The 18,720-nt window shown below is 44.8% G+C and overlaps 1 protein-coding gene across 1 annotated transcript in view; it reads right to left on the reverse strand.

Annotated features, from left to right (window-relative positions):
* Positions 1 to 3,309: 3,309 nt before the first annotated feature.
* The window catches only part of LOC136577325 (TBC1 domain family member 10B-like), a 20,280-nt gene continuing 4,869 nt past the window's right edge, over positions 3,310 to 18,720 (reverse strand). Inside the window, exons 4-8 of the mRNA XM_066577215.1 lie at positions 17,086 to 17,244; positions 6,252 to 6,317; positions 5,843 to 6,032; positions 5,229 to 5,383; positions 3,310 to 5,144 (exon numbers count right to left, since the gene is read on the reverse strand). Of these exons, the coding sequence (XP_066433312.1) occupies positions 4,521 to 5,144; positions 5,229 to 5,383; positions 5,843 to 6,032; positions 6,252 to 6,317; positions 17,086 to 17,244 (1,194 nt within the window). The 3' untranslated portion in view covers positions 3,310 to 4,520. The remainder of the gene's footprint in view (positions 5,145 to 5,228; positions 5,384 to 5,842; positions 6,033 to 6,251; positions 6,318 to 17,085; positions 17,245 to 18,720) is intronic.

The raw sequence follows: 18,720 nt of genomic DNA on the forward strand, positions 1-18,720 counted from the left end.
GCTGCCTAGGGATGCCCAGGAATCCCATGTTAGCTACATAGAGCTGTTCACTGCTCAGTGTAATCCTGCCTGTGATGTTACTGAGATGACTGCTGCAGATCAGAAAGGCAATGTGGCATCTGAAAATGACCTGTTATATAAATCACATTTTTTATTAACTATATTTTTAAAGAATTTTTGGTGATTTTTACATTTTCAGACACAAACTGTTATTTTAAATAAAGAAAAACCTAAAATCCAGAATTTTTGACATGTGGCACAGAGCCTGAGAGTAGTCTGATACTTCCTGATCTGTAAAGAAGGTTTTGCAGCAGTCATCTCACTGACATGACAGGCAGGATTACACTGAGAGGTGACACCTAAATGTAGATAACACAGGACCCACCATTCACAATAGGTGATGTCACAGCTCACCTCCTCACCCTCCCTGCACACAGACCACAGAGCTTAATAACAGTCTCATACTTCCTGTTCTGTAGAGAAAGCTTTACAGCCCTCATCTCACTGACATCACAGACAGGATTACACTGAGAGGTGACACCTATATGTAGATAACACAGGATCCACGATTCACATGTCACAGCTCACCTCCTCCCCCCTTCCTGTACACAGAGCCTAATAATAGTCTAATACTTCCTGATCTCTAGAGAAAGCTTTATAGCAGTCACTCACTAACATGACAGCCAGGATTACACTGAGAGGTCACACCTATATATAGATAACAGGATCCATCATTCGCAATAGATATTACAGCTCCCCTCCTCCCCTCCATGCACATTGACCACAGAGCCTGATAATAGCACGATACTCCCTGATCTGTACAATAAGCTTCTCACAGTCATCTCACTAACATGACAGGCAGGATTACACTGAGAGGTGACACCTATATGTAGAGAACACAGGATCCATCATTCACAATAGATGTCATAGCTCATCTCCTCCTCTCCCTCCCCGCGCACAGGTCATGCCTAGGACAGCCTCCGCTACAGGTCAATGGGTCCCCCTCCTGTCCAATGTGTGTGTGGCTCCTGTAAAGCATCTCTCTAAATACTGATAAATCGAGCTCAGGAACAATGGCCGCCCCCCATAGTCATGTACAGACAAAAGTATAAAAAAAAAATCTATAAATCAGAAAATAACAGAAAAATGTAATATGTTTGTCTATCTGGTTATAATTAATAAAAACATTTTTTGGCGATATAGTCCCAACCCAAGAGTCCTAAGGACGTCCCCAGGACCAGAGGTTGCAAGATCAGAATCTGAAGAATTTACATATACATCATTTTTTCATAAGAGTGAGCAAATGTGGACCTATATTTACGGTGGATGGTCCTGAAGTGGTTAATTGTGGTGAGCTTGGATGAGTAGAACTACAGGGACTAGGCAAAACAGAAATGGAAAAATGGAAAATCCAGAGGTGACGGTCTTCAGATGTGTCATATACAGATGAGGGGATGACACCGCTGATCTCTGGAATAAGAGGTTCTGTGTAAGCATGAGACCCCTTTGTGATAGATCCCCCTCACCCCCCAGAGATCAGTACTGTCCAAGCTTCATCACCAGTATACAAAACATCAGAAGATCCCCAGTGGTTACGAATACGTACTACGACCACTTTGTGTCTATGCGCCTGACTCTTGGCAGCCATTTTGGACCATCTGGAGAGGTTTATGATGGTCCTACTCAGAACATTGCTGCAGGATCACAGGATTACGCTCATCGCAGGTTTCATTCTTCATGAAGCCATCTTCTCAACTGGCAAATCCGTAGCTACCATATAACTCCGCTGCTCTACTACACGAGCTCAGTGAGGTAGAGAGCCGCCATGTGCAGCTTTCTCCTATAGTTGCATATTTCTTCCAGGGTGTTGTGGCAGAATCCCTGCGAGACCGTCCAGTGTTGGACCGCAGTCTACTCCATACCCAGAGCCATTCACACAAGACTAAACTTCTTCCTATACAGTGACCAAGGCTCTTGGTGGTAGAACATTCTCCTGCTTTATACCCAATGCAGGACATCTATCTACCGGGAGCATCTCTGATTTGGTGGAGATCTCTACATACGTTTCAAGGCTCGTTAATGAGTTGGACATGGACTTATAGTAGTGACCTATAGGGGGAACTGCAGAGTTTTCTTCATTCTAGAGGAGAAATAATTTGTATACTTTTCCCAGTAGTAAATCTGCACACAAATTAGCAATAAAATCCATGTTACATGAGGGTCTTGGTGCCGATTTCACTCTTTGTGTAGCAACGAATCTACAGTGCAAGGTGTGACGTAGCCACAATAGATAGGACAACTGCAGCTCTGAAACCCTGTGTGGATTTCTAACATGAATGTATGATTTACTAAAACCCCATTCTCTAACACTGCACTGTAATTTGTTTCCAGCACTCCCCAGAAGACTCCCTCCACTAGTTGGGTCTCTGCAAGGAGCACAAACACCAGCTTTCATAGCAAGAGAATTACGGGATCCTAGTGTCACGTTATGCTCACTTCCACCGGCAGCGAAGGACATATACTCACTGTGAATGATCCATTCCTGGAGGCTCCTATAGTAACTACCATTTTTTTGCTTTATATCCAATACAATAAACGTGGTCCTAACAGGTCCCCTCTAAGTCAGAACACTGTCTGACATGCTATGAACAGAACCCGCGAACAGAGACCTTTACAGTCCAGATATAATGCACGATGGGGGGGATGCAGTGCCCAAATTCACCTTTTATCCTACAGAAGAATGCAAAGTGGGTTACGTACCATGGCCAACCTCGTCTCGAGAGCTGCTCACATTTTGTGTCTTTCTTTTACATATAGAAGGCTCACTGTTCTCATATTATGGTATGATCAGGGCTTTTAAAGGGGTTGCCCATGTTTAACAAGATAACAAAAGATATGCTCACCTCTCTTCTCCCCTAGGGAAAGCGTGTACCAGCATCTGTGACAATCCCGATCTCTGCCGACAACAGACGTCAGGTAACCATTGGAGTGCCGAGCTCGTGGCATCATGGATGTGAGTGATTCTACCAGGAGAACGGGCGATGACGCTGCAACCTGTGACTGGCTACAGCTGTTACCTGTCATTAGAGACCGGGATCGTCGCAGAAGCTGGTACGTGCTTTTCCCGGGGGGGGGGGGGGGGGGGGGGGGGGAGAGAGGCGAGTAGAATTTCTTTTGTTATTTTGATGCATGGCCAATTGGTTAAAATATAAATATTTTATAATTTGGACGACTCCTTTTAAATCCATCAGGTGAACAATGAACCCCCATAAATTGCTCCACAGGTCACCCTGCACAGATAACAGACAGTTCAGGGTTAAATCTGTGTAATGAGGTTGAGGTGTAACAGAACAGTCAACCCACTTCCAAACTGTACCCCAAATCCTTATTCACAATATTAAATATAATCCAGTTCCAAACTTCAGTGCAGGAGAGGATGCTGGAGGTGGAGCCATAATGAAATGTATCATGCAGAACACACAGGTAGGTGGCCACTACAGCCGGAGCAACGAGCAATCAGTGGAAGCTGCATCGTCTGCGGTATGGATAGAGCAGAGAGCTCATTAAGAGGGGCAGCGCAAACAGAGAAGCTCATTATGAGGGGGAAGCAGAGAGAGGAGCTCATTATAGTGAGGAGCCGAGAAGCTCGGTACAAGTGGGGGGGGGGGGGGGTGAAATGGCTCACATAGTTGGAGCGGAGAAAGCATAGAAATTACAGTGAACAGATGCATTACAGGATCAGCCTCTCAGCACAAATCACGTCTCACCGTATAGACTGAGATAAATATACATGTATGTACACAAGTCCTAGGTCCATATTGTCCCATGTGCTGCAGAGCACGTCATGGAATATGCTGCAAGGTGCAGAGCTGCGTACGGTTAGCTCAGTTTAAGGAGGACAGAACATCATAGAATCACTTAAAAACAGAAAGCAACATAACCAAAATATATACAGATAAAAGTGAAATGTGGGGGCATGCACCGAGGAAGCTGGACAAGGCGTCTCAGGAGCAAGTGCAACCCCTCCAATGGCTGTAAACAAGGACCTTCCATTCATTTCAATGCGGAGTGCAAAACGAGGCAGCTGCTTCCTGGTTGTCCACAAGGCACCGCCATGGGCACATCAGAGATGCCTGCACACACCAGTACAATGCAGGGCATGCAGCAGTTGAGAAAGGAGGAAAACAAGTCAAAGGCTGATGAAGAATAGTTTCTCTTCCTGAACAGACCACAATGTCCGGAAGGAGCACGGGCCGCTGTCCCACACGCCTGTACACCTAGGGACCAGGGGAGGAAACTGCAGCTAAAGACCAGGTGGAAGGGCAAAAGAAGGCTTTGGAGCAAAGGGTTTCCAGTTTCCTATGACAAAGTGAAGGGGTGTATCCGTCCCTGTATCCAGCCTTGGATATCGGGATAGCAGAGCCTGGCACATAAGCATTGGTAATGAGATGTTTCATCTGGCAGGACACTCCCAGTCCATAAGACTCGAGTGACTGACAGGCAGCTTTACTCTGCGCCTCTCAGAAGTACGTGTCATGGGCTGCACTGCTCTCCGTGGCCTCAGCGCCACTGTTCCGAGGGGAATCTGGTGTGGAAGATTCCTTGCGCCTGAAGGAAAATTTCCTCTCCTTCTTTTGTCTGGTCTCGACTTTTTCTCGCTCTTTCTGTAATCGCTTTTCCTCCTTCTCTTTATGTTTTTCCCGCTCTTTTTCCTTCCTTCGCTCCTCTCGGTCTTCCTTTTCTCTCTTTTTTTCTCGGTCACGCTCTTCTCTCTCTCTCTTCTTATCTTGCTCCCTTTGTTTTTCTTTGCCCTTCTTCGTTGTCCCTCTGGGTGGTCCTAGTGGAGCCTTGTTGGAAGTGGGGGATGGCAGTGCAGGACGGAGTCCTTCAGATACCACCACAGATTCAGGCTGGACAGCGAGCGCTGGCGTAGCCGGTGGGGAAGGTCGGCGCATGCTGGAGAGGCTAAGCCGGCTGCCACTGAGAGTGGGATTAAGGCGCGCCTTCTCTTCATAGATCTGTTTGGCTCCATGTAGACGTCGTGAGGGTCGGTACTGCAACTCCCCTCGATTCTCCCGCCATTTCCGTAACTGAGTATTGCTCTCTCTTTCTATTAAAGCATCAGTGACAGGAAGAGAACTCACCTGCGGTAACAGAAATCACAGTGAAAACTTGCCAAAAAACAAAGCCCATCAATAAGACCTAATTTGTGCAGCAGCGCTCATCACCTCAGGGAGCAGTATATCCTCCTGCATGCAATGCACTGGGAGACTCCGCAGCTTCTCCATTGTCTCATACATCCCCTGACAACTCCGCAGCTTGTCCACCGACCCCAGAGTGTGTTTCAGTAACACCAGCCCAACTCGAAAGACAATCTTTACTCCTTCAACAGAACAAGGGATAAGTTAAAGAGTATCTGCATCATAGAGTGAACAGAGCAAAGGGGGCACAATGCTTGGGTGAGAGATGCAGACCCTCATTCTAGCGATCAGTGGGGGTCTCAGCAGCAGGACCCTCACTGATCAATACTTTTGATATGTCAAACGTTTTCTGGAAGTGCAGGTACTCTAAGATATATATTAAAAGAGTTATCCAGGGTTACAAAAACATGGCTGCTTTCTTCTAAATTCAGCCCCACCGTTGTCCATAGGGTTTGTGTGTGGTATTGCACCTCAGCTCCATTGAGATGAATGGGAGCTGAGCTGCAATACCAGACACAACCCACGGACAAGGATGGAGCTATGTTTGGAAGAAAGCAGCCATGTTTTCCTAACCCTGGACAAACTCTTTAACAGCATAACATAGACTGCAACCCTCCTGTACTGTATTACACCCCCCATACCTTCACAGAAGAACATGTCCCATACACGTAGCACTGAGGCCCAGGGTAACGTGCGGGAGAAGATGCACATAAACCACTCTGTCATATACAGGATGGGGTCAATCTTAAACTTCTTCAGGTGTCTGTAGGCCATGGGGCAAATCCTGCGCAACAGAGCAAAGAAAATTTCCCCATCCAGCTGTATGGCTTCCTAAAGGAGAAGCAACAGGAAGAGCAGGTCAAAGAACAGAACAGAACATGAGGAAGAGGCGGTGGGACCACAGACAGACTGAAGGGGTGGTAGGAGACCAACAGGCACAAAAGGGCAATGGAGGATTAAGAGGTGGGACACACAGCAGGATTGACACATAAGGATGACTGGGAGAAGAATATGCAGCCTGTGTAATGAAGTGGAGCATGGGAAGCTTACCAGGCCGGCGCTGTAGTATCCTGGGAGGTACTTGTCACAGATCTGGACCAGACACCAAAACGCTTGCTACAGGATGACACAATCACAAACATGCAATAAGGGGGCAGCCAGCCATATTGTTTACAAGGATTACCCTCCATCTACAGCCACGCTACCATAACCAGAGGTGCAGAGCTGTCCTCTTCCTATTACACAGACCTGAAGGGGCCATATCTGGGTGACTGATGTGGTAACCTGCACTGCGTGGGGAAGGTTCCTATCCAGTTGACCGCTGTGGTATCCTGCACTGCGTAGGGAAGGGTCCTATCCAGGTAACCGATGTGGTATCCTGCACTGCGTAGGGAAGGGTCCTATCCAGTTAACCAATGTGGTATCCTGCACTGCGTGGGGCCGGGTCCTATCCAGGTGATCGACGAGGTATCCTGCACTGCGTGGGGCCGGGTCCTATCCAGGTGATCGACGAGGTATCCTGCACTGCGTGGGGCCGGGTCCTATCCAGGTGATCGACGAGGTATCCTGCACTGCGTGGGGCCGGGTCCTATCCAGGTGATCGACGAGGTATCCTGCACTGCGTGGGACCGGGTCCTATCCCGGTGACCGCTGTGGAAATCCCCAGATATCCCATATAATCCTAAACTACCAGGTAACACATCCAAAGAAAACAGAATGACTGTTAGTATTCCAATCCAAAGTAACAGTGTGCCATGTCCGCCACAAATCATGATAAATACATGTGGAGATGAGTGGGAAGAGACAAAAAACACCATAAAACTGTTAGAATGCACAAAACAAATCTGATCAGGAAACCCCACAAGAAGTATATGTGATAGTTATAACACATTTGGTGAGAAGGCCTCCTGGATGTCAAGGAGTTCATGTAGAGAAAACCACTGAAAGTGCAGGGAATGAGCAGCTACAGAGCGCCTCGTTACCATCTGAAGCCACGAGGCAGAATCCCACACTGCAGACACTGTGATAGCGGCCCGACACACGTACCCTCTGCCCGAGGCGCCCTCTGTAGGATGTAACAGGGCTGGGGTTTATGATGGATGGAGGTGCCAATTAGAAATAAACCCCTGACAACAGTCACACATGACCCACAGCTACAGGACGCCATTACAGGTCACCACTGGGAAAGAACAGGCGGCGGCCGGCAGACGACTCGCTGCCTCCTTATACATCACAGGAGCATCTTCAGGACATGGGATATTCAATCAGACATATCTGGGCATCCCGAAGTACCACAATATTTCATGCTACAAATGTACGTATGATATGTGTATAGCGGATATCATGTGAGAGCATTCACCCCCCTGGTGTCTCTCCTGTTTTGCTCCATCATACCGTAGCATTATATTGATATTTGGGGGTTTGTACTCGATGATAACGCATCATGTCAATCACTCTCAAGGTACATAATGTTTTCACTGTGACACAAATAATAACACAAAACAGAGAAAGTTAATGTGTAGAACTATTCAGCCCCAGAGGGATTATACTTCGGGCAGCCATCTTTTCTCTTGGGGTCTCTATGAGCTCAGCACAGTGGGATTTGTGCCCATTCTTCTGGGTTGTGTTGGTGTCTGACCATCTACAAGTCATGCCACACATTCTCCATTGTGTTGAGGCCATCTGAAGATATTTCTATGTCCCTCCTTTAACCCCTGCAGTGTAGCTTTATCCATATGAGTAGGTTCCTTGTCCTGCTGGAAGGTGAACCTCCGTCCCGGTCTTACACTTCTGGCAGCTGACACAGGTTTTCCTTAATGTCATCCATCTTTCCCTCCAGACCCGTGAGCCCCCATGATGCCGCAACACCAAGCTTTCCTGTAGAATAGTGTTCTGGGGATGACGGGAAGCGATGGGTACAACACACACAGCGAGTCCCATGATGGTCCCCTCAGGGCAGGGAACCTCCTTCCACGAGTTGTAGGAGTTAGAAAACATACCGTTTTCTCACTATACTTCCATAAAGCCCCCATTGTATAGTGTACGGCTTATAGCATCCTATATACAGATCCTTCCGTCTCCTCTGTATAGTGTACGGCTTATAGCATCCTATATACAGATCCTTCCGTCTCCTCTGTATAGTGTACGGCTTATAGCATCCTATATACAGATCCTTCCGTCTCCTCTGTATAGTGTACGGCTTATAGCATCCTATATACAGATCCTTCAGTCTCCTCTATATAGTGTACGGCTTATAGTGTCCTATATACAGATTCTTCCGTCTCCTCTGTATAGTGAACAGTTTATAGCGTCCTATATACAGATACATAGTAACATAGTATGTTAGGCTGAATGAAGACAATGTCCATCTAGTCCAGCCTGTTTATCCTCCCATGTTGTTGATCCAGAGGAAGGCAAAAACCCCAAGAGGCAGGAGCCAATTAGCCCATTCGGGGGAAAATTCCTTCCCGACTCCCTAATGGCAATCAGACTGTTCCCTGGATCAACCCCTAATAGTTCCTACCTTCCTATATACCCGGATTAACAATTAACCTAAGATTTATATCCTGTAATATCCTTCCGCTCCAGAAAGACATCAAGTCCCCTTTTAAACTCCTCTATGGATTTTGCCATCACCACGTCCTCAGGCAGAGAGTTCCCCAGTCTCACTGCTCTTACAGTAAATAACATTTTCTGTGTTGGTGATGAAACCTGCTTTCCTCTAATCGTAGCGGATGCCCTCTTGTTACCGTCGCAGTCCTGGGTGTAAACAGATCCTGGGAGAGATCCTGGTATTGTCCCCTCATGTACTTATACATGGTTATTTGGTCGCCCCTTAGCCATCTTTTCCAGGGTAAATAGTCCCAATTCTGATAGCCTCTCTGGGTATTCCAGTCCCGTCATTCCATGTATTATTAGTTTAGTTGCCCTTCTTTGAACCCCCTCAAGCACTGTAACATCTTTCCTGAGTGCCGGTGACCAGAACTGTACACAGTATTCCATGTGAGGCCTGACAAGTGCCTTATATAGTGGGAGAATAATGTTCTCGGCCCTCCCCCTATACCTCTTTTAATGCACCCCAAGACTTTATTAGCTTTTGCAGCAGCTGACTGGCATTGGTTACTCCAGTTTAATCTACAATCCACTAGTACCCCCAGGTCTTTTTCCCTCTCACTTTTCCCTAGCAGTACCCCATTTAGTGTATATTGGGGACATCCATTCTTGCTGCCCATGTGCAGAACCTTACATTTATCCACATTGAACTTCATTTGCCATTTTCCTGCCCAAGCCCCCGGCTTATCCAGGTCCGTTTGTAGCCATACTTTGTCCTCCGTTGCATTAATTATATTGTATAATTTTGTGTCATCTGCTAATATTGATATTTTGCTGTGCAGCCCCTCTATCGGGTCATTGATAAATATATTGAACAGAATGGGGCCTAATACTAAACCCTGTGGCACCCCACTAGCAACTGTGGCCCAATCAGAGTACGAACCATTTATTACCACCCTCTGCTTTCTATCTCTGAGCCAGTTCCTTACCCAGATACACACGTTTTCACCCAGTCAGAGCTGTCTTATTTTATATATTAGCCTATTATGCAGCACGGTGTCAAATGCTATAGAGAAATCCAGATATATGAGATCAATAGACTCTCCCAGGTCCAGCCTGGAGCTTACTTCATCGTAGAAGCTGATCAGATTGGTCCGACATGATCGACCCTTCATGAATCCATGCTGGTGAGGAGTTATACCGTTGTTCTGCTTGAGGTATTGTAAGATGGCATCTCTCAGAAACCCCTCGAATATTTTTCCAGTTATTGAAGTGAGACTTACCGGCCTGTAGTTACCAGGCTCACTTTTGGACCCCTTTTTGTAAATTGGAGCCACGTTGGCAATGCGCCAATCCAATGGTACAACCACGGTCTTGATAGTATCAATAAATATTAGATATAGCGGCCTAGCTATCTAATCACTTAGTTTCCTTGGGTGTATTCCATCTGGGCCTGAAGATTTATCATTTTTAGTCTTTTTTAACCTTTCCGCACTTCCTCCTGCGTTGGGTATGAGATATTTTGTGAGGGGTTCATTTTATTCCCCTGCATCTCATGTGGCATTTCCTTTTAATTCGTGAATACGCTTGAAAAGAAACTATATAATAGGTTTGCTTTTTTTCCATCATCTTCTATGATTTCTCCTGCATTATTTGTTAAAGGGCCAGTGCTCTGAGTGCAAATCCTTTTGCTGTTAATAAAGTTAAAAAATAGTTTCGCGTTGTTTTTGCTCTCTTTGGCGATCAGTCTTTCTGCCTCCTCCTTAGCAATTTTGATCTTTTCTTTGCATATTTTATTTTTTTCCCTGTACGATTTTAGTGCTTCTTCGCTGCCTTCTTGCTTTAGAAGTTTGAACACTTTCTTTTTTCCGTTTATTGCCCCCTTTACCGTCTTGTCGAGCCACATTGGTTTCCTTTTACTTGAAGTTCTTTTATTTTTAAAGGGAATGAACTGCTCACATGAGGTGATTAGGATCCTTTTAAACTTTTCCCATTTGTCCTCTGTACTGATATTTTTGGTAACTCTTCTATATAGTGTAAGGCTTATAGTGTCCTATATACAGATCCTTCTGTCTCCTCTGTATCGTATGTCTTACAGCATCCTATATATAGACCCTTCCGTCCACTCTGTATAGTGTAAAGCTTATAGTGTCCTATATACAGATCCTTCCATCTCCTCTGTATACTGTACGGCTTATAGCGTCCTATATACAGATCCTTTCATCTCCTCAGTATACTGTACGGCTTATAGCGTCCTATATACAGATCCTTCCATCTCCTCTGTATCGTGTATGGCTTATAGCATCCTATATATAGACCCTTCCGTCCACTCTGTATAGTGTAAGGCTTATAGCATCCTATATACAGATCCTTCCGTCTCCTCTGTATAGTGTGCAGCTTATAGCATCCTATATACAGATCCTTCTGTCTCCTCTGTATAGTGTACAGCTTATAGCGTCCTATATACAGATCCTTTCGTCTTCTCTGTATAGTGTACGGCTTATAGTAAAGCAAAGCAAAATTTGATCAGCTTAGAGCCACTATCGGTAACATTAATTGGGACAACATCCTCAAAAATATCAGTACAGAGGACAAATGGGAAAAGTTTAAAAGGATCCTAATCATCTCATGTGAGCAGTTCATTCCCTTTAAAAATAAAGAACTTCAAGTAAAAGGAAACCATTGCGGCTCGACAAGATGGTAAGGGGGGGGGGGGTAATAAACGAAAAAAAGAAAGCATTCAAACTACTAAAGCAAGAAGGCAGCGAAGAGGCGCTAAAATCGTACAGGAAAAAAAACAAAATATGCAAAGATAGGATTAAAATTGCCAAGGAGGAAGCAGAAAGACTGATCGCCAAAGAGAGCAAAAACAACCCAAAACTATTTTTCAACTATATTAACAGCAAAAGGATTTGCACTGAGAGCACTGGCCCTTTAACAAATAATGCAGGAGAAATCATTAAAGATGATGGAGGGAAGGCAAATCTATTAAATAGTTTCTTTTCAAGCATATTCACTAACGAAAAGGAAATGCCATATGAGATGCAGGGGAATAAAATGAACCCCTCACAAAATATCTTTAATAGATTAAAATAGATAAATCACCAGGCCCAGATGGAATACACCGAAGGAAACTAAGTGGTGAGATAGCTAAGCCGCTATATCTAATATTTCTGGATACTATGAAGACCGGGATTGTACCATTGGATTGGCGCATTGCCAACGTGGTTCCAATTTAGAAAAAGGGGACCAAAAGTGAGCCTGGTAACTACAGGCCAGTAAGTCTCACTTCAGTAACGGGAAAAACTTTCGAGGGGATTCTGAGAGATGCCATCAAAGAGTACCTCAAGAAGAACAACAGAATAACTCCTCACCAGCATGAGTTCATGAAGGGTCGCTCATGTCAGACAAATCTGATCAGCTGCTACGATGAAGTAAGCTCTAGGCTGAACTAGGGAGAATCTATTGATCTCGTATATCTGGACTTCTCTAAAGCCTTTGACACCGTGCCACATAATAGGCTAATATACAAAATGAGACAGCTCGGACTGGGCGAAAACGTGTGTAATTGGGTAAAGAATTGGCTCAATAGAAAGCAGAGGGTGGTAATAAATGGTTCGTACTCTGATTGGGCCACAGTCGCTAGCGGGGTGCCACAGGGTTCAGTACTAGGCCCCATTCTGATCAACATATTTATCAACGACCTGATAGAGGGGCTGCACAGCAAAATATCAATATTTGCAGAAGACACAAAATTATACAAGATAATCAATGCAACGGAGGACAAGGTACGGCTACAGACGGACCTGGATAAGCTGGGGGCTTGGGCAGAAAAATGGCAAATGAAGTTCAATGTGGATAAATGTAAGATTATGCACATGGGCAGGAGAAACGGATGCCACCAATATACACTAAATGGGGTACTGCTAGGGAAAAGTGATAGGGAAAAAGACATGGGGGTACGAGTGGATTGTAGGTGTAACTGGAGCAACCAATGCCAGTCAGCTGCGGCAAAGGCAAATAAAGTCTTGGGGTGCATTAAAAGAGGTATAGGGGCGAAGGATGAGAACATTATCCTCCCACTATATAAGGCACTTGTCAGACCTCACATGGAATACTGCGTACAATTCTGGTCACCGCTGCTCAGGAAAGATGTTACAGTGCTGGAGGGGGTTAAAAGACGAGCAACTAAACTAATACATGGAATGACTGGACTGGAATACCCTGAGAGGCACCAAAACTGGGATTATTTACTCTAGAAAAAAGAAGGCTAAGGGGCGACCAAATAACTGTCTATTAATACATGAGGGGACAATACAAGGATCTCTCCCAAGATCTGTTTATACCCAGGACTGTGACGGTAACAAGAGGGCATCCGCTACATTTAGAGGAAAGCAGGTATCATCACCAACACAGAAGGGGTTCTTTACTGTAAGAGCGGTGAGACTGTGGAACTCTCTGCCTGAGGATGTGGTGATGGCAAAATCCATAGAGGAGTTTCACTGTGAGGATTCTTCTATACTCATAAAACTTAACTTTTAATAAATTATCCGTCTAAAAGACTTCATGCAAAGCCTGACACAAACAACGCACAAACATAAAATACCAAAAAGGTATATAATTGCCATGCACCTTAATGACCAGGAAGCATAGAGCCAAGGGGGGAGAACATATAACCCCTAGTACATACAAAGGAGGGATAATCCAATCTCTTATATAGAGACAAAAAAGTAGTATACAGGACTAAAATCAAGTCTCTATAACTTGTTTAGAAGATAATTGCCTCTACCCTCCACTAATAGTTCCCGTGATCCTATCTTGTTGTAAGGATCAATTACAAGTAGTACCGGATCTATCCTATACGGATGATATATCCATAAAAAAACTGCTCTGATAGTCTGAATTTATTCGGGTTTAGGGATATCCACGAATGAATTCCGAACACGGGGACCACCTAAAAGCCGCCAGCCTACCATACGGGCTGCTGCTGCTACCTGTTTGTTATTTTGGTTCCTGTTTAGATAGAGGTGGGGGGTTTGTACGCTGGCTTAACTAGTTCCAGCTCTAATTGATTTGTACTTCTCATTTCTCTATCCTATTGAGAGTTGGTCCTTAAGATCATAGAGGGCTAAACCAGAGCAACCATCTAACTACGCTGCTACTTAGGGGTTCCTGACGAAACTGTGCACTTAGGGTGGAAACGCGTTGAACCCCGTAGAATCCTCACAGTGAAAGAGATTTACTTCCATCTAGTTGATTCTGCTGCCCCAGTGAATTTTCAAAATTCATAGAGGAGTTTAAAAGGGGACTTGATGTCTTTCTAGAGTGGAAGGATATTACAGGATATAAATCTTAGGTTAATTGTTAATCCGGGTATATAGGCAGGTAGGAACTATTAGGGGTTGATCCAGGGAACAGTCTGATTGCCATTAGGGAGTCGGGAAGGAATTTTTTTCCCCAAAAGGGCTAATTGGCTTCTGCTCTTGGGGTTTTTTGCCTCCCTCTGGATCAACAACACAGGAGGATAGGCTGGACTGGATGGACATTGTCTTCATTCAGCCTTACATACTATGTTACTATGTTATAGCATCCTATATATAGACCCTTCCATCCACTCTGTATAGTGTAGGGCTTATAGTGTCCTACATACAGATTCTTCCATCTCCTGTGTATAGTGTACAGCTTATAGCATCCTATATACAGATCCTTCCGTCTTCTCTGTATAGTGTAAGGCTTATAACGTCCTATATACTGATCCTTCCGTCTCCTCTGTATAGTGTACGGCTTATAACGTCCTATATACAGATCCTTCCGTCTTCTCTGTATAGTGTAGGGCTTATAACGTCCTATATACTGATCCTTCCGTCTCCTCTGTATAGTGTACGGCTTATAACGTCCTATATATAGACCCTTCCGTCCACTCTGTATAGTGTAGGGCTTATAGCGTCCTATATACAGATCCTTCCGTCTTCTCTGTATAGTGTAGGGCTTATAACGTCCTATATACTGATCCTTCCGTCTCCGCTGTATAGTGTAAGGCTTATAGCGTCCTATATACAGATCCTTCCGTCTTCTCTGTATAGTGTAGGGCTTATAACGTCCTATATACAGATCCTTCTGTCTTCTCTGTATAGTGTAGGGCTTATAACGTCCTATATACAGATCCTTCTGTCTTCTCTGTATAGTGTAGGGCTTATAACGTCCTATATACAGATCCTTCCGTCTTCTCTGTATAGTGTAGGGCTTATAGCGTCCTATATACTGATCCTTCCGTCTCCTCTGTATAGTGTACGGCTTATAGCGTCCTAGATACAGATTCTTCCATCTCCGCTGTATAGTGTACGGCTTATAGGGTCCTATATACAGATCCTTCCGTCTTCTCTGTATAGTGTACGGCTTATAGTGTCCTATATACTGATCCTTCCGTCTTCTCTGTATAGTGTACGGCTTATAGCATCCTATATACTGATCCTTCCGCCTCCTCTGTATAGTGTAGGGCTTATAGCATCCTATATATAGACCCTTCCATCCACTCTGTATAGTGTAGGGCTTATAACGTCCTATATACTGATCCTTCCGTCTCCTCTGTATAGTGTACGGCTTATAGCGTCCTATATACTGATCCTTCCGTCTTCTCTGTATAGTGTAGGGCTTATAGTGTCCTGTATACAGATCCTTCCATCTCCTCTGTATAGTGTACGGCTTATAGTGTCCTAGATACAGATTCTTCCATCTCCTCTGTATAGTGTACGGCTTATAGTGTCCTATATACTGATCCTTCCGTCTTCTCTGTATAGTGTAAGGCTTATAGAGTCCTGTATACAGGTCCTTCCATCTCCTCTGTATAGTGTACGGCTTATAGTGTCCTATATACTGATCCTTCCGTCTCCTCTGTATAGTGTACGGCTTATAGTGTCCTATATACTGATCCTTCCGTCTCCTCTGTATAGTGTAGGGCTTATAGCATCCTATATACAGATCCTTCCATCCACTCTGTATAGTGTAGGGCTTATAGCATCCTATATGCCGATCCTTCCGTCTTCTCTGTATCGTGTACGGCTTATAGTGTCCTATATACTGATCCTTCCGTCTCCTCTGTATAGTGTAGGGCTTATAGCATCCTATATACAGATCCTTCCGTCTCCTCTGTATAGTGTACGGCTTATAGCGTCCTATATACAGATCCTTCCGTCTCCTCTGTATAGTATATGGCTTATAGTGTCCTATATATAGACCCTTCCATCCACTCTGTATAGTGTAGGGCTTATAGCATCCTATATACAGATCCTTCCGTCTCCTCTGTATAGTGTAAGGCTTATAACGTCCTATATACCGATCCTTCTGTCTTCTCTGTATAGTGTAGGGCTTATAGCGTCCTATATACAGATCCTTCCGTCTTCTCTGTATAGTGTACGGCTTATAATGTCCTATGTACCGACCCTTCCGTCTTCTCTGTATTGTATACAGCCTATATGTGTCCTATATACAGAACCTTCCATCTCCTCTGTATAGCGTATGGCTTATAGCGTCCTATATACGATCCTTCAGAGTTATGGTTGGTGCCTTTGTTGTTGCCGGTCGGTGAGTTTTGGTGGCTCTTTCCTCTTTCGATGTTGGTATGATGAATGTAATGGTACTCTGTGAGAGGTTCAGGATCTCTGACACATTTCTTCCTCGACCTTCATGTTGCAGAACACCAGTATTTATAGTGTCAGGTGACAGATCATGTGGCACTTTGATTGCACACAAGGGGATAATATTCCAATAACTATGTGACTTCTGAAGGTAATTGGTTGGACCAGACCTTATGTAGGGTTTTCATAACACAGGGGGTGAATAAATATAAAGACGTGAATGCATATGCACTCCCAACCTTTTCTTTCCGAGTAACCCTTTGGACTATTCCGTCAGCACCATTACATAAAAGTTAAATTAATTAAAGTTTTAATTTCGGGTTGTGATGCAACAGAACAGGAAAACCACCAAGAGGGTGAATACTTTTGCAAGGCATTGTAGGCGTTTTGGTTAGGAATGCTAACAAAGTTATTCAAGCTTACTTGGTTGTGTTGCTCTATACGATTGTAGGTTAGTCTACATTGACAATGTTCTGACACCCACAGACACCCCCCCCCCCATATGTAGAGCCCCCAGGAAACATAGCTTTGTCTGTTCCAGTTCATTGACTCTAGCCTACCTACGTGTCTCTGGCTGAGGATGCGTAATTCTGACCTCATAGTCTCTAAGGCTGTACCTCGCTGACAAAATAGTGACCGTCATCTGCAGATATCATCCCGCCTCATCCCTGGCTTTCTATCCCATGTCCAACCGTTACCTCAGCCGGCATGTGCATGAGTAGCACCGCCGCCACCGGAGCCTGGGCCTGGCAGTATCCCTCCTCTGGTCGGTATACAGTGTACGCCTTCAGGATGCGGTACAGGTCCTGCTGCCTATCAGCAGAGAACAGAGATGAGACAAATATTAGGAGGTCTTCCTAGGACCACGTAGACAATGCGAGAACATGTAAGAACTTCTATAGCCTGCACAAAAGAATCCCGCCAGAGTCTTGAGATGAAAGCTGGGAATGCGGAAGTCATTTCTCGGTTATTTCGCTGTATTCTTAAACAATTAAGGCTTCATTCACATTGGCGTTTTGGTTTCTGTTCTCCTGCTCTATTACGAGAGAAGGTAAATGGAATGCCCTGGCCAAACGGATCCATCTCATGAGGGAACAGAATGGACTCCACTGGTTACCGTGATTTACGGTCAGCCATGATGAAGTAGCGCTGCATGCAGTGCCGTGTCATCCTGGAAATCAGAAACCAAAAATGGCAACAGCACGCAAAATAAATTTACTATCAGAGGTATACATACCTATAATCAATACCCTAACCACATTAAATAATGCAAGGTTCTTGGTATATAATTCAATCGAATCATATTGGCCCATCTACCAACGTCCAGGTGACCAAGTTCTCAAAATCCTGGAAATCAGAGACAGAGGCACGGAACAGAGCCGCAGTCATGACCGAGCCCTAAAACATGCGATGGTAGTTTGGTGTGAACATATCATCAGGCCCCCAACTGAGCGTGTTCCTATGAAGCAGTTCTTACAGGTTCGGCAACTACCTGAAATTGAGATTGCTCAAGTTGAACTTAGGGTTAGCACCTAGTTAGCGAGGTTGAAAAACTACCTAGCGTTTATAGATACTGGTGATTGAAACCCTGGTTTCTCTTTGAATCGTATTCTGGTAGCCCAGTTCCATTTTAGAACAGACGCCGGTCTAAGTTAGCATTCAGGCTATTAAAAACAAAATATTTGGAATGATCATGCCGAAGTATCATCCAAGTATATAGCCATCTGGTTAATTCCCGAATGCACTTACACTGGCGTACTACATTATTGTGCACATTATACATTGGGTCCAAAGATATACTGGATCAATGTATTTGCATTAATGTGCTCGATCCTTACTAGAGATGAGCGAACGTGCTCGGCCACGCCCCTTTTTCGCCCGAGTACCGCAATTTTCGAGTACTTACGTACTCGGGCGAAAAAATTCGGGGGGCGCCGTGGCGGCACGGGGGTTAGCAGTGGGGAGTGGGGGGGAGAGGGAGAGAGAGAGGGCTCCCCCCTGTTCCCCGCTGCTACCCCCCGCGCCGCCACGCCTCTCCCTCCCCCCCGGCGCCCCCGAATCTTTTCATCCGAGTACTGAAGTACTCGAAAATGGCGGTACTCGTCCGAGTAATTACTCGAAACGAGTACGTTCACTCATCTCTAATCCTTACCTATCTGGTTCTATGTGACAAACAGTGTTGCTCCTGACGAATCGCGAATAGCGAAGAAACGCGTCGAGCTATACACAACAGAACCAAGAGAGATTATACACCTCTCTCTAGAAAAAGATTTAGAATTGAATCTTACAAAAAGGATCTTAGTCCTAGACTAGAATATTTGTTTCTGTGGATG

Source organism: Eleutherodactylus coqui, chromosome 8, assembly GCF_035609145.1.
Source record: "Eleutherodactylus coqui strain aEleCoq1 chromosome 8, aEleCoq1.hap1, whole genome shotgun sequence".
Lineage (NCBI taxonomy): Eukaryota > Metazoa > Chordata > Amphibia > Anura > Eleutherodactylidae > Eleutherodactylus > Eleutherodactylus coqui.